The 27,232-nt window shown below is 29.3% G+C and overlaps 2 protein-coding genes across 3 annotated transcripts in view; one reads left to right on the top strand and one right to left on the bottom strand.

Annotated features, from left to right (window-relative positions):
* The first annotated feature begins 3,280 nt into the window (after positions 1 to 3,280).
* The window catches only part of LOC117172131 (COMM domain-containing protein 4), a 58,429-nt gene continuing 34,477 nt past the window's right edge, over positions 3,281 to 27,232 (top strand). Inside the window, exon 1 of one of the 2 annotated variants that reach the window (XM_033359926.1) lies at positions 3,281 to 3,369. The gene's annotated coding sequence lies outside the window, so the exon portion shown is untranslated. The remainder of the gene's footprint in view (positions 3,370 to 27,232) is intronic. The other variant, XM_033359927.1, reaches the window with a different exon arrangement.
* On the bottom strand, positions 4,740 to 26,833 carry LOC117172130. The gene is made up of 5 exons (XM_033359925.1): positions 26,738 to 26,833; positions 8,751 to 8,990; positions 7,325 to 7,443; positions 6,391 to 6,781; positions 4,740 to 6,281 (listed from the first exon to the last, which is right to left on the bottom strand). The coding sequence occupies exons 2-5, from the start codon at positions 8,986 to 8,988 to the stop codon at positions 5,950 to 5,952; spliced, it is 1,080 nt and encodes a 359-aa protein (XP_033215816.1). The 5' UTR covers positions 8,989 to 8,990; positions 26,738 to 26,833; the 3' UTR covers positions 4,740 to 5,949.

Below are 27,232 nucleotides of genomic sequence, written 5' to 3'. Positions count from 1 at the left end.
CTGTTCATTCATGCTTAGTTGCACAAGCAAAATTGCATGAAGTCGGCTTCGAATTGGTTCCTCAGCCACCGTATTCACCAGACCTGGCCCCCAGCGACTATTGTTTGTTCCCTAACTTGAAGAGATGGCTCACCGGTAAGCGTTTTTACTCAAATGAGGAGCTCATAGCTGAGACTGAGGAGTATTTTGGAGACCTTCCGATCGAGTACTTTTCGGACGGTATAAAAAAGTTAGAAAATCGTTGGACTCGCTGTGTCGACCTAAAAGGAGAGTATGTTGAAAAATAAAACCGACTTTGGCCAAAAAAACGTTTCCGTGTTTCATTTTTCACGGACTTATCAGACTGCCTAGTATTTCTTAGAAGAAATTATACAGTAAACTGATAAATGTAGAAAACAATATTTTTTGTTTAACATATTTTTCAATTTTTTCAACAAATTCTATTTTTATAATTTTTACACCAATTTGTAAACAAATTCATATTTTTGGAAATTGTGACATATTTAACAAATGTTAGTATGTTTTTGCTTATTATATTTGGCAACTATTTAAACAATTTTCATTCGCTTAAGCCATTTATTTTCCGGTAAATAATGAAAAGGTAGAATTTTCTATTATTAATGACGCAGTTATTGAACGTTAATAGTGATATTTATCATGAAAGACAGTTTGCAGTTATTTAAAATATTGAAATCTCTTGCTCATTTTCATATAGGAAAGAAGGAGAAAATTATAGTTATTTCGAATATCCTACACTAGGTCGGTTCTCCTTTAGAATTTCCAAATCTTTATGGAATCTATATACAAAAAAAATAACTGCCTACGACGAGCCTGTGACGAGCCTATGACGAGCCGCAAGTGAATGATTATTATTTGTTTATATAATTGAAAACTATCTTTCACAAGAGATATCACTGGTAAAATTTATCAGCTAAACCATCAATTTTAGAAAATAGTAATTTTTTAGGTTAGAATTCATCAAGTGCATTAATAATTGCAAAAAGTAGTTTTCAATACTATCGGTAAAATGAATTATTTAAAATTTTAAATGATTGCCGAATATCAATACAATAAATATATTACTCTTAAAACATTTGGTTATGGTGTTATTATTCTTAAAAATAATAACTTTTTACGATTTACAGAGGAAGACATTGCTTAAACAAAATAAAATTTTTTAAATAATTATCAAATATGTTTTAAAAAATATTACCTTTGACATTCATGAAATGTATTATTCGTCCTAAAGAACTTTTCTCGATTTACATGAGGAAAAAATATTTTGACGAATAATAATCTTTTACACAAATAAAAAATAGTTTAAAAATACCTCAAAACTTGTCACTTATTCAATCAAAATGATGAATATTAAAAACTTTCAAAAGATATCGTCTTCAATAGCAATTATACATAAAACTGCTATTTTACATTTATTTATTGGTGCGTTTCCTGGCACAGTAAGTGATAGATCAAAATTAATGTCAATTTATGATATAGATACCACATTACAATTTGTTATATACGGTACCCATAACTCAAAAATGACATTTATTTTTACCTATCTCATACGGTTTACGAGATAATTGTTATTAATAATATCAATAATGGAAGGCTCCCCTCAGGTCCCAGTGGAACGTTCCAGGCACGTTTTTGGAACGTTCCGTGCTTTTAGGGGTATGCAGTTTTTATTATAGGACAAAAAACTGCAGCCCAGGCTAATGAATACGAAATTATTATAAAATGCTTGGAAATAAATTAATATCATTAATTAAGAATTAAAGAAAAAATAAAATACTTTTTTCAGTACCTGTTTTAATATAATAAATTATTTCAAATTAAAAAGTTGTTTAAAAAATCATGTAGGAAAAAAGTCATTAAAAAATTTGGCTGGAAAAAAATATTGAAATTATTTTCCTTAAAAAAACCTAATTAATTCATTAAAACTTCCCCATCGCAAGCTTTCACTGCCCTACTCTACCTGCTGTCCCCTTACCTCAGTGCCCCTTCTTGGAAACAAGTACGACGGACGGACACCCGACCGAAACTCTAAGGATTAATGTATAGAATACCTAAAAATAAAACCAAGAATCTAACAACCAAATTTAGGCAACCACCATATAATGCTCCTATTGTAATTTGAAAAAAGAACCTAAAAAAAATTCTAAAAAAGAAAACAATTTTTTGAAATCTGTTTTTAATGTATCTGTGGAAGTTGAAGTATCCTATCAGGATAACCCATGATATCAAAAAAATAATTTAGATATCACTTTTGGCCACCACAAAGGAGATGAATGTTTTTCGAATTTCTATGTGTTGAATTTCCTATAACAAAAAATAATATAAAACCACATTTTTGAAAAAAGAATTTTTGTTCCAATGAGAATTATTTTTAATGCAAACAAAAATCACTTTTTTATATTCTTAGGCCACTTCAAAATAGCTAAAAAATCAAAATTAGCATCGTTAAGAGTTGTATTTTTCTTTAAATTCAGAAAAGTAAAGGTAAGTTTCTAAAAAATGTAATGTTTTTATAATATTTCAAAAAATGATAGTTTGATCAAAAAACTCTTTTTCTAAGATATAATTTTATATTATTATCTGATATTGAAAACTGTTCACATAAAAAATTGGTAATAATTTTTGCACACTAAGAGAATTTTTAAATTTTTTCATAGTTTGGAAACTTTAAACTCATATATCGTAGTTGAAATGGATTTTTTTTCAGAGTAAAAATGTTGTATTTATAGAAAAAAAATCAGATTAAAGAAAGTTAAGTAACAATTGTTACAATGCTATGCAATGTTAGCTCATGGCTTGGTTATACTCGGATGGAGATCGTCGCGTACTAGACAATTTTTATGTTAGATCAAATTAGTTTAGCAAGTCTTAATTGAATGATTAATTAAGAAGGACTGTTTCCTTTTTGTAATTGAAACGCCCCTCAGTTCCACTGCTGTATCAATTAATTTTATTAAAAAGATTAAGAACTTACGCAAATTGCCGCAATAGATACTTAAAATTTTCTTAGATACTATAGATCGATATAGTTAGTAATAATTAAACATTGTCCGAAAATGTTTAATAGTTCTTTTAAAACATTGTTAAAATTCAATAATTTGTTAAAAAATAATTTACTTTTTCAATATCTAAAAAATGTTATTCTTAGCATCGATTTTTCCCGCGTTAAAGAAGTAGTTTAGTTTCTCGACTAAAGACCGCAGCATGTTCCGGTCTGTGCTCGGTCGGTAAATATATTCCAAAACATTCGAAACATTGTAATATTCAAAATGGCGTCAGTCTAAAGAGTGTTTTAAACCCCTCATGTCTAAAAATTATACTTTTAAGAATTATTCTCTTGCTCTTTTTAAGGTGAGTCGATTTTTTCTATATAAATAAATGATTTATTTTCGAGACATCAAAATTTATTAGCAATCAGAACATCAGATATAAGTTCAAAAATACAAAGTGACATTTCTATCGCGTGTGTATATAAACACACTCCTTCCTTATTAGGTTTTTGTTTTGTTTCGTGTGGATATTTTGATTTTAAAAAAAAGATTGTTGACCTTGAATAAAGAATCTTCAGTTAAAAGATTAAATACTGATTGATGTTTTGCTCAATTTAACTTACAGTCATTCTATTTTATTTCAATGTTTACTAAATAGTTTACTCGGCTGGTAATAAAGATTAGAGAACGCATTACCTTAAGGGCAGGTGTTCATACGACGTTAGTCAAAAAAGCTACAGATTCAAAAATTAATTGCAACTCATTAAAAATGCCTTTGCTATAAACCGAAATTATAATTCGAGCAAAGTATTTACAAAATGTTTGTAGCACAATTATTTTACGCGAAAAATATTTCCATGATGAAATATTTAAATTACTCTTTTTATTGTGATAAATTGTAAAATGCACACAATTTAAATTTTTTAAATTAACGCTCCCTCTACGGTAATCGGTACAATGGTTGGTCACTTAAGACATTTTTCCAGTTTTACAACTTGTAAAAGACTCTATAGGCGTCGAACGAAATTCTAAATCTAAAATATCGATTTTCAAATAAAATATCGAAATTCTAAAATATCGTTTTTGACATTATTTCCGCTTTATTCGCATTATTCGTAAGACAAAGTGACAAACAATTATATACACAGTTTGTAAAAAGTTTCAACAGTTATGTTGATTATGTCTACGCATTATTCATGAGGACAGTGATTGGTCACCCATTTATCATCAGACATCATTTTAAAGTTCGAATACTGTTATCACGAATCTTAAGTCACCAAATTCAATTAAGATCGAAAAGTTTTTACCTAGGTCTATCGCAACTATTTAGAAAATAATTATTTTCAGCAAGCGGACACACCTTCATATCACATTTTTTTCCATAATAAGTATATTTAAGTGAGGTGGCCAACAATTGAGAAGTGGCCAACCATTGTACCAATTACCCTACTTAAACTTTGCAATAAATACATTTTTTAAATAATAAAATGACGCAATTTGTTCAAAGTTATTTTATACATTTTCATAAACACAATCTATTTTTCATAATAAAAACTATTTAATTAAAATAGCGCAAGGTTAATGTTATACTTTACAAATAGACTGTGCAAAATTCAGAATAAATGCTTTTTAAATAAACTATGATTAGCCATGCAAAATTAAGAATGTTGATGTGTTTGCACAATACAGGTAAATATATACTTAAGTGCTGCCATAAATACGCTTTTTATCGCACAATAAAGGTAAAGGTAACTTTGCGGCAAAATTTAATGATACAAAACTACAACAAAAATATTTTATTCAAAGTAAAGGTGTTCCTCAACCATGCACTGATTGCTATCACATTCCATACAACTTTGAACAGTCATAAATTTATCTTCCTCTTATTCTATCTAAATTACAACTTTTTCAATAAATAATTAAATTTCAAGATACACAATTATAAAAATTCTGTAGAATTTTCAAAGGAAAAAGGCAAGACCATATATTTCATGAGTATTTCGAATAAACCGGAAAAAATATATACACAGTACCCTACTTTTACTATTATCTGCTTTTGAAAAATAAATCGAAGCAGGAAAATATGAATTTATTTATTAGGTACGCATGTATTGTCTTCGATTACTGAATAAAGTTTTAAGCTTTATTCGCCAATGGACAAGTTAAACTTGATATTTAAAATTTCATTAAAATTATTAGGATTTTAAAACTTAAAATTCGTAAAATTCAATTTATTATAGGATAATAGCAATAGTAGAGCATCATAGTTCACGTCGATCGAATCTCATACCGTCTCCAGAAACTTAAATGAAATTAAATAAACACTCAACCTAAGGAATATTGACTTTTTCTAATTGTGTACAATAAATTACAAATAATATAAATTACATATGTTACACGCGAAGAGACGAAGTTCTCTGGAAAGAGCTTAGAATGATCAAATTACTGTCTCATTAAATAAAATTTTTAGATAAAAAATTATCTATTCCACTTAAACAAAATTAAATATTATAATAAATATTCTATTGCAGTGATGTGCTGTGAGATTTTCTCCTACTGTCGACAAAATTACATTTACCGAATAGTGCATTATAAGCAGCTAATTTGTACTTTGAAAAATTCTGTAAGAAACTAATCCTCTAACTTGCACCTTCCACAATGTCATTTTCATACTTTTCCTCACTTTTTGTTTGTTTTCCGCTCTCTGAAATCCAATTATACAATTTACATACAAATACCAATTTTTTGTATGATATTCGGACGATTAGGCCGAAATAATGAGTATTACATTTCCTCCAAATAAAAAGACCCTGAATTTTAACTTATTTACTGAATGGAAATTCCAAGGAACTTCATGGAAAGCGTTCGAAGTTTAGTCAAGTTTAGTTAGCTTAGCCCGTAGCAGACAATTATTATCGAAGAGATCAGTCAATTTTTGGCTTTATCCGCCCCAAGGGAAGAAGACTTTTCTAACAAAATAAGATGCAGGTTGCATACGTGCAGTGCCGTTGGGATTTTTAGGTGCAGTTTCTCGACTCCTTTTTCCACCCCATGGCTGAAATGTCGATCGGTGCCTTAGAGCTCGATTCGACCTTTTTTTTGGTATCCTCGAACTAATGGTTTCCATAAAATTGTCACTACTCAGATTAAAATTCTCGGGTTCTATTACATTTAAAGACCGTTTGCCACCCCAACTTTCGAATTTGTGAACCAACGGCATTCGTCCTTCTTCCATCTTTCTCATGAATTTTTCCTGTGACTCTCCATATTGACCTTTAATTAATAATTTTATATGAATTATTATTTTTATCAAAGAGAAAAATCTATATTTCAAAGAAAATGTAAAAATTTAAATTGATGATATGATATTTAATTAATTTACCTCTCCTATTGCGAAAACCAATTTTCCCTTCGACTTTAGGAGGATCGTCTAAAATCGTTGGAGTGAATTCGACAACATCCATCCATCGTTTTCCACCCCAACTGTTGAATGGGATTTTTCTCTCAGAGCCGCTTGTTGAAACGCGTTTCAATTCAAGGTTGTCATTAGGACCGAGTCTATTCCATGAATATAATTTTCCGTTGTCCTCCGGTATTAAACGCTTTGAAATTTCATTGTCACGCTTTCCACCCCAACTGTTAAAGACGTCAACGGTTTGTCGAAATTCGGGATTCGATAAATAAGAATCGATTCTCTTTCCACCCCAAGGACTGAATCTAGGAGTTTTTTTCTCGTGATTCAACTCCCCACTTCTTTCTTTCACAGTGATTTCCTGTATAATTTTATTAAAGTTATGGAATTTTTTATTTAGTATTATACTTCCTTAGATCACCATCTATGCATTAATTACCGCAGACCACTTCACTTTCTTCTTTCGTTCAGTTGGGAGAAAATAATTTAACACAATAGATTAATAATTAATTATTTTGCAAGGTTTCGTTAGTTTGATCCGCTAACCCCATCAGGCAATATTGTTTCGATTAAAATATTGATAGAATCAATGAGTCATGTATACTGACTAGACTGGTGAACGACAATTTTTATTTAGGTTAAAAGAGCAAATAAAGTAAAAAAGTTGTCTTCAAATGAGTCAGAATTTTGTGGTGGCTTGAAACAGAAAATACCCAGGTGTAAAAGTTATATATAATTTATATATAGTAGACAATACACTGATATTTTTCATTTGTTTTCGATATAAAAGTTCATAAAATAAATGAAAATATCACTGTCTTATTCCACTATACATAAACTATATACAAGTTTTTCACATGGGCATTTTGACAAATATGTTAATAAATTAAATTTCTTCACTCACGTCTTCTTTTGATGGCCAATAAAACCATGAGACTGGTTTCTTCCTTTTCTCGAGACCTTTCGTCAGAGATTTCTGCAGACCAGTTTCATCAACCGATCTTTTTCGTCTTTTTTCCACATCTAAAAAAAGTTATATTTTCTTCATTTGTACTAAAACTTTGGGAAAAATGTTCTGAATTTTGTATTTACTAATGTAGATGATGAACATGAAAAAGAGTTTATGATTTTAATGCTGAATATTTCTATTAAAAAAACATCTTAATCGGTTAATAATTGTCGGCTATAGTGGATTATGAATAGTACATTCCCGATCCAACCCACTGTGCCCACTGTCAGTAAAAAGCGTTACGTATTTTTTTGAATAGGCCCTTACAATATTTAAAAAAATTCATACTTTGAAGTGAACAAGTTTTTTACAACATGTTATATATTTAATTAAAGTTATTAATGTCAGTAACTGATGTTTCAAAAAACAGTGAAAATCTTCAATAGCCCTCCCTTCTGTAGCCTTTCCGAGAATCGACGCCGCGCGGCATGTAGGTGGTGCTGCGCGGCTGTCACTCAGGCGAGCAGTCAGGCGTCGACAAACAAAAGCGGAGCAGGCTATAATAAGTTAGTTGCCACATACCGTCAGCTCCAAAATCGGGGCTATAGAAGAGTTTCATTGTATTTATATCATATATGCAGGATATTTTGTACTTGAAAATTATAATGTTTGAACAAATTTTAATATTTTTACATTTTTGTACCAGATTTTGAATTTTTAATTTTCACCTCTATTGAATTTGTAAAAAAAATGTATGAGGAATGAAAATTTTATATTAAATTTTGATTTTTTTATATTTCTAGTACTTTTGAGAAAGCATCATTAAAGTCTGATTTTATTAAAATTAAAGACAATTTATTGTGATAATCTTAGAATTTTAAGTATTTTAAAAATTTGATCTTATATGATAATGATTTAGTGAAGAATTCTATTTCCCTATTCGGCCCGAAAATCTCCGAGTATTATTACCCAAGTTTCGGCACATATAGCCACAGTCAACTTAAAGTTCGGCTTTCAAAATCTTTGGATATAAAAGTTATCAATGAAAGATTAGTTACCGCCTAGTTAAAAACTTAGGAAATTCAAAGTTGTTAATATTTTTCGATTGAAAAATTATTAAATAAAAGTAAAGGGCTGTTTGCAACATTTTTTTATTATCTGTTGAATATTTAATTATTCAAAAACATTGTATTTGTAACTTGAAATTTACAGTCAAAACTGTTTCTCGAGCTACAATTTCAAGAGAATATGTATTTGTATACTTTAAATTATTATCAATTACTTCACATTCTACTACTTAAATTTGTATAAACATTTTGCACCATACAAAATATGAATATAAAATTTAAATTTTAAAAATGTTCAACTTTGAAAAACATACCTGCTTCTGCAATTTCATTTTCTTTATTCAAATCTACATTTTCATTTTTGGATGGAGAAGTCCGCTCTTCATACGACATTTTTACTGCACGCATTTTCAAATCGGAGTTCAGCACTTGACGTGCAATGATGTTGATAATATCCCTGTTAATACTTTTATCCCCAACATAGTCATCAACCTCAAAATTCGCCAAAACCTCGCGTGTTATCAATACTGTTAATGTTAATAGTAGCCACATCCCTAAAAAATAAAGAAAAATATTGATTAGAGTCGAATATTTTTATATTCAGAGTTGCAATAGGTCAGGGAATTCGAGAAAGTAACGGAAAATCCGGGAATGTCAGGGTAAACCTGAACGAAGTCAGGGAATTTTCGATAAACTGAAGATGAAGTAAATTTCATTATTTTATTGAAACTTCAAGAATTTTGTTAAAAATTTATCCCTTTTGGTTGACAATTTAACGGATTTGCTAAAAACTTACCTTTTTGGGTTAAAAATGTATCTATTTTGGTAGAAATTGCATTCTTTTTGGTGAAAAATTACAACTTTTCAGTTCAAAAATGATCAACTTTTGTTGAGGTTTCAACTATTTTGTTGAAAATTCGCCTTTCTTGGTGGAATTTAATTAGTTTTGGTTTCAATATTAACTAAAAATTTGTTGTTAAGAATTCATCTTCTTTCTTTTGTTAAAAATGCAATTGCTTAGTTGAAAATATAAGTAATTTATTTTGGTAGATTCAGCATTTTAGTTGAAAACCCTTTGGTGTTTTTTCCTTTAAATTTTAAATATTCTATTCCTAATTATTTTTCTTTTGAAAATTTTACCTCTTCAACGTTTTGGTTGAAAGCTTAAATTTCTTCCGTTGAAATTTTAAATATTAGGTTGAAAATTCATGTTTTTTGGTAAAAATTATTCTTTCTCGACAGAAAATTAGTTTTCTTAGCTGAAAATTAACCTTTAGGATTGAAAATCTATTTCCTTGATTAGAAATTAGTTTTTTAATTGTAAATAACTTTTTAAACTTAAAATTGAACTATTTATTCCCTTTCTTTCGAAAGTTGATCTGTTTTGGTAAAAATTTGATATTCTTGGTTAAAAAATAATATTTTTTGTAAAATAGTTGCTTTCTTTGCCAAAAAATGTATCTTTTCACTTGAAAATTCGGCTACAGTGAAACCCTTCTATTGCGCCGGTTTTCGGACTGTCGATGGGTGGGAGCGAACCCGTTAGATCCCGCTTCGAATGTAAACGCTTTTGTTTGTTCGCATCTGGGTGACCACCGAACAACCCGCGAGGTGCGCTATTGAAGGTTTGCAGAATATTATGTTAAAATTTTTGTTTGTTTGTTTAAAGGTTCATAATTTGGTTAAAAAAATCATTTCTTTAGATTAAAACAGTAACTATTAAATTCATTGTGGAAAATTTAACTTTTTTGTTAGAAATTCAATCTTTTTGGTTAAAAATTTTACTATTCCGTTATAAATTTATAAACATATATACTTGTTTGAAAATTAATCTATTGAACGCATGTCTCAAGTAATTTGTGGGATAAAGTTTCAAATAGCTGAATTCTGCGATTTTTTTTAAACTTCGTATACTTATGTATTTTAAAGCGCTGATTACGAATATGATAGTTAAAATTGGCGACAAGGCGATTCTCCTGGTAAAACCATGAAAAGCCCATTAAAATCATGATTTTTTGCGTTTATCTAAGCCAACATGCAAAATGTTTCAAACAAAAGTTATAGATCTTATCAAAATATATATTTTTTGTTACGTACATTTTTTTTCAAGAGTGATAAGTTTCGCGAAAATTGGTGATAATCGATTTTTATTTTTTAAAAAACCATAAAAATTATGGCTTTTTGCGTTCATCTACACTGTTAGAAAAATATGTACGAGGTTTAATATACATGTGTGTGAAGCAAATATGCACTACCGCTACTGAAATGTGACATATATTGGTGTAGTGAATTTAACATACATGTGTATTAAATTTTATATACAGGTCAGTATAGCAATGTACGTGAAAACTCAACGTGCTTTGATCACTTTAAATATTGACAAATATTTTTAATTAAATTAATAATCTATAATTTGTCGACTGAATTGTTATTTATATGAAAGTACAATTTATGAGTAAAACTTTTTCCTAATTTCGCTCTAAATAGTCCAAATTTAAGGCGAAGACAGTTAATCGTAGGTTAGGTCTGTTATTTATTTGCTTAATTGAACTTTTTGACTGGAAATCCAATTTTATTTCTGGTTAACAGGAAGAAGGTATTATGTTTTATTATTTACAATCGAAAATTACTGCTAAACTTATTTTGAATTTGTGAAAAGTGGAATTATCTGATTTTTCTTGTAAGTGATTAAAATGAATGTATACGACATTTATTATAGTCGCCCTTAATGGCGATTTCATATGCTTGATATATTAATTTTAATGCACAGGGGGATATTAAATTTAATATTATTTTTGACAGTCTAAGCCAATATGCACAATATCGCGAAATATTTGGAAAAAAAGTTGTATAGCTCATCAAGTTACACATTTTTTGGGTCAAACATTTTTATCTGCGAGTGATAGTTTTCGAGTGATAGTTTTCGCCTTTCCCAAGTTCCTCACGGGACTTGGGAAAGGGGTAAGGGTTTGACCAACATTATTTCTTTGACCAGTCACAGGGGTGCCCTCCCGCCCCCACCGGACTTAGGCAGGGGTAGGGGTTTAAACAACATTATTTCTGTGACCAGCACAGGGGTGCCTTCCCGCCCCCACAGGACCTGGAAAAGGGGTAGGCATTGGACCAACATTATTTCTGTGACCAGTCACAGGAGTTCCTCCACCCACGGGACCTGGAAAAGGGTTTTACCAACATTATTTCTGTGACCAGTCACAGGGGTGCCTTCCCGCCACTATGGGACCTGGAAATGGGCAGGCGTTGGACCAACATTATTTCTGTGACCAGTCACAGGGATGCTTCCCACGAGGAGCTGGAAATGGGTAGGGGGAAATGGTAGGGATTTGACCAGCATTATTTCTGTAATTAGTCACAGAGGTGCTTTATTACTCTTTTCGCCACTTAGGACCTGTGGCCACGATAATGCACAGTAACGAAATAGTTGATCGTTACATGTATCATTAATTGTCTCGGAAACTATCACTCGGGGAAAAAAATGCTTCAAAAAGAAAATTTTGTATCTCAATGAGGTCTACAACTTTTGTCTGAAAATTTTGGTAGAATTTTGCTTATTCACCGAGATAAACTGAAAAATACATGATGTTTATGGGTTTTTTTACATAAAAGTCGACATATCATTTATTTTCTCGGAAACTATTACTCGCACAAAAAAGTATTCGAAACAAAAAAATATGTACCTCAATGGGAGCTACAACTTTTGAAAAAAAAATTTTGCGAAATGTTTCATATTGGCTTAGATAAACGCAACTATGACTTTTATGGTTTTTTCATGGTTTCACCATGAAGATGGCCTAGTCGCCAATTTTTACTATCAAATTCATAACTATGCGGAATCTAAATAAAATCGGAGAATTCAGCTATGGGAACTGCACCCACAACATATTTTTCATAAACATTCTTGACCACTTAGGTGTCAAGTTCTTTTTTTACCTGGAAGAAAAATTAAAACGGTCAGGAAAAATGAAAAACTGACCAGGAAAATTTGGTATTCAATAAATACTAATTCTACAGAAATATATAGCCAATTAAACAATTCTACTGATATAACTTGCTACGTATTCAACAGAATTACATTGTATTCTATGATTATATCATAAGGTATTAAAGAAATCGATTTCGTTGTATAAATAACACTGTACTGGGTGCTGTATTAATTACCACTCTATTATTAGCAGGGTAAGCGGAGGTAATATTAACACCCTAATCAAAGAATGAGACCCAGGAATAATTTCATTTATTAAAAAATTGCAAACCCTTAAAGAAATGCAACTTTGTGCGTCAAAATCTAAATAATTGAGTTTATTTACGGAAAATGTCGATCACTGGGGGAGTGGGAGGGGGGGGGGGGTTTCGGTAATACCCCATTTTTACGTCTATTCTTACACAAAATTGAATCCATTGGTTAATATTTTCATTGATTTTCTCATTAGTAATTTCTTTTCTCATTTTAATTACGTCCACTTCTACAAGAGACTTCAATGTCCGCACTAACAATAGAATTTCATAATGTGAGATTAGGGGTCTAAATTCTTTTCTCTCGATTTTTGCTAATATTCTGCAAGGCATATGTATATCGATTAATCAGTAAATAAAACTTGCTTAAGATTGGCCCGAGACAATATCTAGACAATCGTGTACATTTCACCGAAATAACTTCAGACAGATAACAAAATGTGACATTAATAGATTATCAATTCAGCCTAAAATAATTATGTTATTTTGAAAGAACGTATCTTCTTTATTTTAAACATCGCTTTGAGTTTCAAAACATTGTTTATCAAAATGGATTTAAATGAGGTAAATTAAAATGAGAATTTATAACCGAACCTCTAAACATAAGTTTAATATCACTTTTTTCCTTCGTTTGCAAATCCTGTGGAAAAGGGATGCCAATTATATTGTCATAGACAAATATTTGCTAATAAAGTAATAAAAAAAACTGGGATTTATAACAAAAATTTTTCTAGCTTAGTTTGGAGTTGTCCCATGCAGTAAAAGGTTTGGTTCATTTCAAGATTTTTTTCTTTACATTTTAATCACATTAATCATTAATACTTCTCAAATTGAAATTCAAAACATGACAAAATTGCACCATTTTTATTGTGAACATTAAAAATTGAATATTTTCTCATTGAAGCTTTATAAATAGGCAGTTGTAAATTAATAGCGTTTTATGTGAAACAATTTCTAATTGCGTTAGTCCATATTCAGAGTTTTAATTTTTTCAAAATGTAAGTTTTAACAGATTAACATTTTGGTGTTGAAAACGTTTCAAGTATATGAATTTTAAATGCAATTATCAAAAATAAAGTTCTGAACGTTCACATTATCAATTAATTCAAGTTTATTTTTAAAAATTTTGATTAATTTTAATGAAGTAAATTTACGAGTAAAAATATGCATTAGGTAAAGTTTCTTTGATAATTATACGAAACAAATATTATAGACAGTTTCTGTTTCAGAAAGGAGTCAATAAAAATGTGGTTACTTGAACTCTAACTTCAAATCATTTAATATTTAATAATATAATATTGAAAAATTCAATGCTCCAAAGCGTTCAATCTTTAATAATTAAGTGACTTTTATTATTAATAATGAGTTGATGAATGGCTTTCAAAAATATTTTACGAAATATTACAAAATTTCAATATGTTTCCAGTGGTTTCAAAAGATTTCAAAAGGGATTTAAAGAGATTTTTTGAAATCCCAAAGTATTTAATAAGATTTTAAGGATTTTCGAAGTACTTAAAATATGATAAGAAATGTTGCAAGATTTGTAGTTAAATTTAAAACTTTCGAGAACTTTCACAGGGTTTCGAGTGATTTTAAAAATTTTTAAGGAATTTCAAAAAGATTTGAAATGAGACTCTAAGGATCGCAACTAATTCAAAGAAATTTTAAAAATAATGAGGAATTTCATATGATTTCAAACAAAATGTAAAAGATTTCACGGGCTTCAACATATTTCAATTAATCATCATGGATTTAAAAAATTTCGAACTCTTTCAAAGTGTTTGAAATTATTTTGAGGTGTTTATCAATATTTCAGTTTTTATAGGGTTTGTTAGTATTATAGTTTTCAAGCAAAGTGCTTAATTTATTAAAAGTGCGCATTGTTTACTGATTTAGTGCTTTTGGGTGCAATTAAAATGAGTAATTAAAATATGAAGATATTCTATGGATGGCTTTTAGAGGGCCCAAAAATGTGCTAGACATTTTTTCTCGAAATTTCATGCCTATCGCCCTCAAATTTGTTTTAATCCATCAAAAAATTAATGTGTTTTCTTTTAAATAATATTTAGAGATTTAGTAAGCCTCATAAAGCTTGACACGTGTTTTTTATAAGAAAAAATAGTTTTCTCTCAACTTGGTTCAGAATAATTGTTTCAAAAATAATGTATTATTATTTTTAATAATATTCTCTTTGAATAATGTTAGAAAGTTTCGGTTTTTTTTGTTGACATTTTTAACTTTTGTTTCAGTTTTCACTTATAGTGAGGTAATAATTACAGAAATTCAGCAATCATAATTGTTTAAACAATAGTATATTGTGCACTGAGAGCGAAAACGGGCATCGAGGTATTTAACTTTCATACAAGCCAAAAACGACCTTTTTTGCTCAAAGTCACGTACTTTTTTGTGAATGTATTTTTCTAAAGTAAAATATATATTTAAAATATTCTTCAAATTTGGTATACAATAGATCATATTAAATGTAAATCTTCCTTTAAGTAATTACTGAGAGTCTTTTTATTGAAATTAATATTAATGTATTTATTATTTGTTTCTAACTATAAGTTAAAAGAAAATCTGAAAATTTCAGAAAAAACCCGTAAGTTTCTAGCTTTACTCTGATAGAAGATAGTGATAAACAATAATCAATTGTTTAAACAATTATGTTTGTTAAGTTGTACTAAATATTATTTCACGAAGTAAAAATGGACATAAAGTAAAAAATTTCAGAAAATACCGCAGACATTTAGAATTACCTTAGGCGAAGATAGTTACAAAAAATAATTATTTGTGTATACAATTATGTTTATTAAATTGCATTAAATTGCTGTAAGTGAAAAGCGGACAAAAAGTTGAATATTTTAGAAAAACCTACAACTTTCCAGCACTGTTCTAAGAAAGTATTGTTGTAAATAATATTAAATGGTTCAAACAATTATTTCTGTTAAACTTAATTTATTATTACCTCGCTCTAACTGAAAAGTTGAAAACCAGTTTAAAAATTCGTGAAAGCCCGTGACTTTCTATCTCTGCTCAGAGAGAAAATTGCTATGAACAATAATAAACTGCTTAAAAAATTAATTTTAAAAAATAATTATTAATATACAGTAATACTTCATGTATTACAATCAATTTATGTCAAAGAAAACTAAAAAAAATATCATTAGCACCAAAAGCTCGCACACTCCAATGTTTTATTTATGACGTGTTTTTGAGACCGTATAAAACAGACTTTTGGGGGTGAAATTTAAAGAGAAATCTTTTATTTGTATTCTACTGCTAATTCTGAAGAGAAATGTTGAGTTTCAACTCGATCACCTAATATTGACGATTTTTATAAAATGTAGGGGAAGGTGGGGCGAGACGGTGCCCAAAATCTTTTAGGCTAATTAAGTTGCAATCTGTAAGAACTTGCAGAAACAAATATTAATTAAAATTTTCTTTAATTTATCATTTTTAAGTTGCATATATGTTTTTGTAAATGGAGCGAACTATTTTTTCAGAAATTAAGAATCAAGTACTGTAGGTTAGGTGGGGCGCTACGGAACACGCGGCGGGTAAAACAGAACGCATGGTGGGCGGTATGGAACAATTGGAATATTAATTTTATTTTGTGAATAATTTTTGAAAATTAAAAAAAAAGTAAGCAACAAATCAAAACTTATGCCATGAACCACGAACTTGAAGAGATATAATATTAAAATACGTATTTTAGACAGAACATAACCTACTACCAGTTTTCTTTTTATAATTTCGCATTTCAATAACTTAAATCATGTACTTTATCACTTTTTATTTCTTGTGAATATCTCGCAACTATCGCGAGCGGCGACCGGCTACACTGCAGAGACTGCGACAGGTTAAGTTGGTGGGCGTTCCGGTGTTCCATTCCACCCCATTCAGCTTGTTGCATCTCGCCCCCATCGATAATTTTATTTGAAATCCGTAATTTTCTTTTCTAAATAATTTATAATTCAATCTAATGCCAAGAACAGAAAATTTAAACATCTTTTTTTGAAATTCTTGTAAGAGAAAATGGGATAAGAACATTATTAGTACTTTATTTTCTCTCGAAAATAGTTCTGAAGTACTAAAAATTTGCACTAACTTTCTAACACAATTGACATAAAATATCAATTCTTTTTGCACTTACCTCTACTCATTAGACTTATTTCTATTCAATAAATTAATATCAAACTTGAAGTGGGAATATTTATCCAGATATACTAGCGTTCTATTTTACCCGCCTGTTCCGTCGCGCCCCACCTTCCCCTACGAACACGTCTTTTTTTCTTATGGGATTGAACTTCATGTGACTTGCGGAACCTCTAAATATCTTCTTTTTTTCAAAGAAACGCTTTTTTGTGTGGATTCGAACAAATTTGAGATGGATATGCATGAAAATATGAAGAAAACCAATTCTGTACTATGCTATGGCTACTAATCTGACCAAGGGTACCCTAATTTTTATTTAAAAATGGGTAAGGAAGAGTAGAAATAATTTTTTATGATTTTCTTGAAATTCCATGCGACTTTTTGTAATTTTATGCAAATTTCCCCAAGTCGTCTAGTAGATGCGAACCCTCTGTCTTATTCAGAATATCTAAAAATAAAAAAACATATTTTGTACAATGCTTGAATCTATTACACGCTTCAGGAATTTCTGCAAAAGGGCATTTTAACCGATGCTTGTAAGTGGGTAGTGAGATTAAGTGTATGCTGCATAAGTTATTTTTCCTTCGGCTTTTCAAGACAATAATGAAACGCGAGGTACAAATTCATCTTTCTCTGGGTGTATCATAAAATATGCCCATGAGAAAGAAATTACAAGCTTGTCCCATATTATAAATCATTTCTCATTATGTTTTTAAGCAGATTTTCTCTAAATGGGACTCCGCAAAATGCATCTATTTTGCAGCATTTCCTTTGAATCATTTTCCATCAGAAAATAAAGCTATTTCTCTGCAAGTGACCAGAACTTTTTCTTATCAAGATGTAAATGAGAGATTTTTGACATTATTACATTATTACAAACCTAAAAAATCTGATAAGAAAACTTTTATCATTTTTCAAATTGCACTAGGAACATTTTATGGTGGTTATCCAAATTTGATCTTTCAAAAGGGAAATGTGGGTTATCATTCAATCTGATAAAATAGGAGGAAAGTTGACCAAATAAAAGAAAAAGTCTGAAAATAATGCATACAAAACTAATGCTCAAAAGTTAATTTAGAAACAACATTAATAAAAACATATATTAAATATGGGATATGTACTTCTCACCCTGCCGAGAAATGTTACATTTTTTAATTAAAGTCAGTACGAGTCACAAACTGAAGTACTTGAAACTGTGAAGAGTGGAAAAGTGTTGAAACGTAGTCTTAGAGTTTTAATGGAGTTCTGGAATTGGAACTATATGTTTATTTCATCCTTTAAAAGGACTTATTTATTAACCAGAGTAAATAATGTTCAAAGGTGAATTGAAGTTACATGTTCTCATTAGAATACGGAACAAATCTTGATATTATTTATAATTTTGAGCATACAAAGTTGATACTGAAACAAATAGATCTGTAAGCGACATTGACGTATTAATAAAGGAGACATTCGTTATTATTTATTATTGCACTTTGTTAAATGAAAATCACTCCACTGATTTACCTTAGAGAAAATTAACATGATGCAGACTGTTTATCATTTAAACCATCAACTGGGTTCTGCTTGTGAACTGTTTTGAAACACAGCTGAATTGCAGAAAAGGCTTCTCAACAAATTTGTATGTGGTATTATATTCGATAGCTTTATAATTTAGAATATAAAACTGGGGATAGAACTTTAATGCCCTGGCTAAAATCGAATAATTAATTCAGAAAATATATGTTTTCTTGACTAATTTGAACATTCTTTTCATGCCGAATAAAATAAGGGTATACACGTCATTTTTGGGCCAAGCGACAATGTGACTATTGACTCTCAATTAGATCAAATTTAATGCACACTGCGATCAAAGGGTTTTTTTTATATATAAACCATACCATTTTTCGGACTCAAGCTTTAAATGGAAAAAACATCTTCCTCCATTTTCTTGGAATCTAATATTATTTTCTAATCAGACTTTTCAGGACTCGATTCAGCACTGATGTATCTCGGGAGCATAGTTTTCTCAAAGTGCCTAAGCATAAACCAGTAGCCACTAACACTTCTGTATATGCACTAATAGGTCCCCGAGATTACTGTTTTTTAAAAGATCAAAAAAGGGCCTCTGATTATGAATATCTTGGGTAGGTTTTCAAAGTATGTTTCAGTTTTTGTTTAAACAATGTTTTAAAACAATTTCATTATTCATTCACAGAAAACATTATAAAACCACTTTTAACATAGTTGAGCAAAAATAAAACTTTTCAATCTTGCACTTTTTTCGTACGACGAACCGTTTGCAATGTACAGCGTTATAAACAAATGATATTTTAACCAAATTTCCATATTTGAAAATTGTCGCCTCAGAATCTATTGCTTAGAAAAATTTAAAACTGGCGCATTGTCTATATCGAGGATATATCTCTTGAAAGGAAAAAGAAATCTTCCGATCGAATAAAAACTTCTCTTCTTAAATTGTTCTTTAAAATTTGCTATTTTTAAGAGGAAACCGCAGAGACTGTTCATTTATTAACAAACAATCATCCAGATCCACCAGTGTCATGATATTGCTTCAATTTGTTTCGCAAGCTTTATCTAGCATTATTAACACAATTTGTTGTTCATAATTTCTTTTGCTAAATATGTTGTTACAATTAATATAAATAATGACCCTCAATAACCAGAATTGACTTACTTTTTTTTTATTAATCCTTGACACATGATTAAACTTTTCACTCTCGTGGTATTTTCTCGTACGACGAGCCATTATTTATGCATGGCCTTATAAAGAATGTAATTTTTCATAAACATACCCTCCCCTAAAAGCCACAATTTTTAAGTTATTAGATATTACCTTTTTTATATCCTTAATTTTACCATAAAGAATGTAATTATCTTGGGTAGCATTTGCTTTATCTGACCCTTATTGTTTATAACTATTGTTATTAACAAAAACGCTCAATTCATAAAATGGATTTTTTCTTCATTTTTTTATTAATCTATGGAAAGGATATAAAACTTTTCCTTTTCGTGGTATTTTCTCATACGAAGAGCCATTGTTTATGCACGGCCGCATAAATAATGTATGTTGTATAAATATGCGTTCCCCTAAAAGCCACAATTTTTAAGTTATTAGCGATTACCTTTTTTCATATATTCAATTTTACCATAAAGACTGTAATTATCTTGGGTGGCATTTTCGATATCTGACTTTTATTGTTTATAACCATTATTATTAACAAAAACGCTCAATTCAGAAAATCGATTTTTTCTTAATTTTTTTATTAGTCTATGGAACAAAATAAAACTTTTCACTCTCGTGATATTTTCTCGTACGTCGAGCCATTAAAAGGTAATTGCTAATGACTTGAAAATTGTGGCTTTTAAGGCAGGGTATGTTTATAAAAAATACATTATTTATAAGGCCATAAAAAAGAATGGCTCATCGTACAAGAAAATATCACAAGAGTAAAAAGTTTAATCATGTGTCAAAGATTAATAAAAAAAATTAAGTCAATTCTAGTCATTATTTATATAAATTGTTATAAACAATTTAGCAACAGAAATTATCAAAAAGAAATTACATTAATAATTCTAGATAAAGATTTCACAACAATTTGAAGCAATATTATGACACTGGTTGGTCTGGATGATTGTTTAATATTAAATGAAGAGTCTAAGCGGTTTCCTCTTAAAAGTAGCAACTTTTTAACAACAATTGAAAGAGATAAGTTTTTATTCGATCGTAAGATTTCTTTTTCCTTTCAAGAGATCTACCCTCGATATAGATAGTGTACAGTTTAAAATTTTCTAAGCAGTAGATTCCGAGGTAACACTGTGATATGTTAAAAATGATTTTATAATGATTTTATAATGTTTTTTTGTGAATAAATAATGAAATGGTTTTAAAAAATATCTTGAACAAAAACTGACCCATGTTTCGAAAACCTACCCAAGATATTCGTAATCAGAGGCCCTTTTTGACCTTTTACAAAAAGAGTAATTTTAGGGACCTATTATTGCATACCGAAGTTTTAATGGCGGTTGGATTAGTATAACGATTTAGAAATTTAAATTCACGTTGCAAATTCGATTTTTGAGAGCGTCTTTTGTCTTTCATGCGAAGCCGTTCAAACGTCAATTTTTTTCTTACAAACGACATTTTTTATTATTTGAAAGCTGTGGTGGCAAATCACAAATAAATTTGTTGCAATTACTTATAATTAATAATCTACATGTATTTGCATTTAATACATTCCGTTTGAAACATTAAAAAGTCGGGATAATTTCAAATATTATACATTATTTTTTATATATTTTATTTAATATCACTTTTTATTATACATTAGATTCCCTGAATTTCTTAAATTCTCGAAAGCCTCGATATCTCTAAGGTCTCTGAAATATTTAAATATCGTGAATTCCTGAAATTCCTTGAATTCGCAAGCGCTCTGAAATCGCTGAAATTTCTCGAATAGTCGGAATTCAATTAATTCCTTGAATATTTGTAATGCCTTGTATTCTCTGAATTTTTCAAAAACTCTGAATCCCTTAAATTTTTTAAATTTCTAAAACTTTGATTTCTATCGATTTCATGATATGCTTTAGTATTATGAATTCCCTGAATTTCTTGATAATTATGTGTTTCTGAAATTGTGTCAAATTCTCTGAATCTGCTGAATTCTTTTATTATTTTGAACTCTTTAAATTCCCTAAATGCTCTGAAATCCCTGAGATTCTCTTAATTCCCTAAATATTTTGAATTCTGTGAAACCCCTTAATTCTGTGAGTATCTTGTAATCCGGCAATTCTTTGGACTCTCTAAATGATCTGAGATCCCTGAAATTCTCTCAATATCCTAAATTCGTTGAATACTCTAAAGTGTATAAATTACCTAAATTCCTTAAACATTTTGCGTTCTCTAAATTCCTTGAATACCTTAAATGCTCTGAAATTCTCTGATTTTGCTATAATCTTTGGATCTCTCGAATTCATTGAATATTCGCAATTCTCTAAATTCTCTGAAATCCCATAATATTCTTTAACTTCTTAAATTCCTTGAGTATTATAAATTCCTGAAATTTTTTGAATTCCCTAAATCTCTCAATTTGCTTCAAATTCTCTGAATTCCGTCAATTATTTTGAATTTCTTTAAGTTCTTTGTATTATTTTAAAGGCGTTGGACTTCAGGGAAATGTAAGAATTCAGGAAAATCCACGAATTTAAGGAATCCAGATAAGTCATAGAATTCAAATGAATTCAGGTTCCGAAGCAATTCAAAAGTGTGGAACATATTTGAAAACGAACTATTTTTAGGTAGTATTCCAATTTTATTATAGATGCTTTAACGGGCATATATTATTGCTATAATTATAAATAAACAGAAAAAACATTTTGCATTTAATGTACGAAGTAGATTTGTTTTTCCGAATTTTGACAATTTCCTAATAATTAATGATAATATTAGTTCTTGAAAATATAATTAAATATTGTTTTCTGAGACTGGTTGGATATTTGCATCAGCATGCTTCTTTTTCGAATTTTGAGGATTTCATTTCAATCGGTTATATGAGCTTTATATAAATTTGTCAGAATTGAAGGTTCCAGTGAATATTTGAATACTGCGAATGCAAATTTGATTTCGATCTAAATTGTTTTCCAATTTGAAGTCCTGAAATCATCACCTGTTCAAGTGTTTAATTTTCCGTGATTCTGATATTATTGAGCTTCTAAATTTTTTATTTTCAATAACTGGAAAAGTTAAAAAACTCACTCTACAGCATTTTTTCTACGATTTGTTTAAAAAAATTGACAAATTCATCAGTTTTGTCAGGAAACTGTACTAAAATTACATTAGCGAAAGCTTTTAGAGCTGGTATCCAAGCGCAAATGATTTTATAAAGTATTTTTTCTCCTTAAATTTCTGGTTTCCACCTGGCGCAATATACTTTATATTCATATACAAATAATAAAATATATGTTAATATCTTTACAATAAATTTCCTATAACTTAAAATGATATAAACTGAAGACTTAAAAAAATATCATGTTAAAAACTGTTGAAGAAGTATAGTGAAAAAATAAAAAACAATAATCTTGACCCCTTTTCTAAAAGTGCACAATAAATAAAATGCTTGCTTTTGTCGTCTCAGTATTTGTACACGTGACGCATATTTTATAATGGGCAAATAGCAAGGTGAGATTATTACGGTAATAAAATAAACAAATAGCAGACAGAATACAAATTGGCGCGAATATTTATTTGAAAAATTGTGAAAGATTATGATGCAGTCAAATCTCAAGTATAATGCTATCAGTAGATGTGTCATCAGGATATGACGTAACATACTGAGGTTTATTACACTTATAACCATACGGACTTCTGTATCTAAATTAGATAGAAGTATCCATAAGCTGATTGAAATCATCTCCGATATTTTTCTGTATCGAACACCCTCAACACTTTTAAATTGCAGTATTTTCGATTGGGCTTTAAATACTTCCAAGAGTATTCACAGTTACATTTTACTATTATATTATTCAATTTTTTACCTTTCAAAGATATGTAATCATTCACAAGTTAAACTTCCATAGAGCGAAATTTGGACCTTAATTCATATGACTAGACGAGGCAATAAATACTTTCCGTCATACTCACGAAACTCTTTTCCTCATTACGTTAAACAACAATTAATGACGAAAGGTACTTCACACGGAAATATCTGTTAGTGACGAAACATACAAACGGAAAGATCATTTCTGTTTACGTAGTTATCAAATTGTAATGCAGAACTCAGTTATTAAAAGAGGAGGTATACTAAATCTGGAAAAGAATGTAAAAATTAAGCTGTGGAAGTCACAATGTAACTACCATAAAAATCAAGTTGAAATATTGTTCTTGGATTAAACACCTATCCTGCATTTATGGTCAATTTATCAGAGATGTCTTTTATAAAGTAAATAAACGTCGTTAAATAGTAGGTAAGAATTTTCTAAAAAGTTGTACGACTTCATGGTTTCATTATAATAGTTTACTTATTGATTATTTAAACATTACTAGCATCATCAATTGTGCGCTATACGCGTGTGTAGTTTTTCCTAAGATTTTTTAGAAAAATCGAAAAGATTTTTAAAGATTACAGATACGTCAAATTAAAATTTAAGAAAAAAATTCATCAACCAAAAAGGTGAATTTTTACCAAAAATTATTTTAATTAATCAAACATAGTTAAGCTAATCCAAAAAAAGGCTTTTTGACGAAATAGTTGAATCCTCAACCAAAACAGATTATTTTCAACCAAAGACATGAAAATAGTCGGGTGTCAGGGAGAGTGCCGTGGTTTCGTTGCTTTTCCTGTCTGCTCGAATTTTTATTTGATTTTTTGTGCCTTGATAAGGGTGCTGTATGAATGCCGAAACTTGGGTGATTATTTTTTACAAATGTTTTTTATTGTGATTTGATAGTAATAAAAATAAAAAAGACGTAAGAAATAAAAAAAGAAGGAAGGGGATTTGGTTGGGTGCCTTCTCATTTATCATTCCTATTTTGTATTTGTCCAAAAAAAAGAATTTTTTTCTTTTCATTTTTAGAATTGTATCATTTATCAAATTGAAATAGAAATATTTTATGGTGGTTGTACAAATTTGTTCTTTGGGTTCTTGGATTTTTAGTTCCATTTCATCTAATTTCAACAAACAAAAAAAACGATATTTTAGGGAGTCATCGTGGTTTGGATGGTATATTTATTGTCTTATGTTCCAACACTGTAGTCTTGGTAGCGATTAATGCCATAAAAGATTAAATTTCTACAAAAAAGCTGAATTTATTAGCATATATATTTCAAACTGACTTCAAGTATTATTAAAATTTTGACTAATCTCTCAGCATTATAAAAAATGTCTTGAAATTTTCCAAATTTTCTTTCATATTTAAAAAAAAATCTTTCGAAATAAAAACTTGCACCAAATCCTTTTAGATTTTCTTCGACATTTTTTTAAATCTCTTTACATTTTATTTAAAAATTAATTTTTTATATTAAAAACCATTTTAAATTTTCCCAATAATTTTAAGAGAAGCTGCTTACATTTTTTAAACCTTTCAAAATTATTAAAAAGGTTCGAATTTTTTATTCAAACTCTTCGGAAATTTACATTTTGCTAAGTTTTTCAAAATTATTAACAAGTTATGTGATATTTTGTATCTTTTTGAAACTTCTAAATATTTTTCAAACTAATTCGAAATTTTCTTAAATTTTCAAATCTTGCAAAAATCTTGTAAAAGTAATAAATCGTGCAAAATTGGTTCAAGGGCCTTAAGAAATTTCTTTTGATTCCGTAGAAACCCTTCAAAAATTTAAAATAGCTTCTTTTTTTATTCTTCAAAAATCGACATTATATTAAAAAATTGTTGAAATCTTCTCAAAATTAATAAGAATAATTCAATTTTTTATAAATTTTAAATCCGGAAAAATTAGAAAAATTGTCTTCAAATCTTCCCCATTCAAATACCGACAGTTATTCCTTTTTCTAAATTAAGTTCTTCCAAGTTTGTCCATAATTTTATCCTGCTTATCTCTTTGAAAGTGTAAAAGTTTACATATTATAGTGTGGCATCATAATGTTAAGAACATATTTATTTCTTAATATTAAAACATCATTTACAATTAAAATTGTTCCGTTTATCAATAATATTTAAAAACATTCAGAAATAAATTTAATCATGATATAAACTTAATATTTGGGAAATTTTTATTTACAAAATTGGTTGTGCAAAAAGTCCTTAATATTTATTATTAGATAAATTAAGTGAAATCAGAGACAAACATTCACATTCACGCAGTGTCGAAACCAATTGGGTGTTTGACGACAATGTATGCGAGATATCGTTACAAAACTTTTTTTTATAGGAACTATATTTTTTTTGTAATTATAGGTTTCAAAGTTATAAAAGTTAGGATTAGAACATTGTCTTCAAAAATGTTTAGGGCATAGAATTATACATATTTTTACATAATTTATTAGTTAAATCTGAAGCTTCGAATCAACAGGTATTGGATTTCACACGCTGCACTGATCCGCCGTCACTTACATTAATCCGACCTCTTATATCAATAACAAAGAGATTGTTACAATTTTAGGATTCTTTTTTATTATTATCTATCAAATTTTACAATAAAATCTTCGTGAATGTTCAAAGAACTTTTAAATTTCTATTTTTATTCAGTCAATCTAAGAAAAACTGCCTTCTTTTTAAATTTATATAGTCGCTAGTTTTAGCTAAATTATAAGTATTCAGTTATTAAAATTAAAAAATAAGATGTTCTGCAAAAAGTAGAAGTTATGAGATTTGACTTCATATAATCTCTGATTTTGAGATTTATGATAAAAATGGACCGAATTAGGAACATATATTCTAGGAATACTGCCAGCCCTTTGATAAGATAAGAAACAAATACAAATCATATTTTCATCACAGTGTAGTTTCAATTAAAGTCATAATACCCAACAATTTTATTTAACAGCAAATGAATGAATCTATTACTACTTTTACTGGATTAGTTAAGAAAATTCGAACTTTAAGAAAAATTTCGTTTATTAAAATGTCCAGTAATTGAAGTAAATTAAATTTCTTTAAAATATACATTGTTTACAAACATTTAAATAAATATTTATTAATTTAAATAATTTTTGAATAAATCTTTTTTCTTGTGCTTCTAATTGAAGCTTTAACATAGAAATATGTGTATCACTGTCGATAAAATGATCACGGAATACGTATCCACTACGAATGTACTGATAAGGCCGGTCGAATTTGTTATCACCAAACTTACTCACTTATCCGAAAAATATTTATCGTAGAAAAAAAACACTGGATGTCAGGTAAAAATTTCGAAAAAAAAGAGCTGGTTCTTACCGCGTAAGAATAGATAGCACGATGATGTTTTAAGGTCGTTCGAACGTCCGTCGCCCCTGATGGAGGTTCGAAGGAATTTCGTACGCCGGAACTCACGGGCACGCACTTTTCGGTTGATCCTGCGAGCTGCTGAGGATGGATGCAATGGGCACTTGTGATGCGCGCCGCTTGTCTTATAGGTCCAACGTGACCAGCCACTCGCGCTCCGATTGGTTCAAAAACCGCCCCCGGAAAACCGCTGGTACCTTTCGCCTACATACAGCCCCGCTTTATTCTACCCCCTGAAAATTTTATAACAACGTCACTTCTCTCTTTTGGCTTTTCAGTCTCGAGAAAATATTCCAATAATTACGACTTATATTTATAGAAAAAAATTCTTCTCATATGCAAAATTCCGATCCTCACAATGGGTGATCCCGAAACAAAAAATTTCAAAAATTATGAAACTTTGGAGATATGTAAGGGTAAACTTGATACGAAAGTACGAAGTTAAAC

This window comes from Belonocnema kinseyi, chromosome 4 (assembly GCF_010883055.1).
Source record: "Belonocnema kinseyi isolate 2016_QV_RU_SX_M_011 chromosome 4, B_treatae_v1, whole genome shotgun sequence".
Classification (NCBI taxonomy): Eukaryota; Metazoa; Arthropoda; class Insecta; order Hymenoptera; family Cynipidae; genus Belonocnema; species Belonocnema kinseyi.
This window is presented reverse-complemented; position numbering and strand designations above follow the sequence as displayed.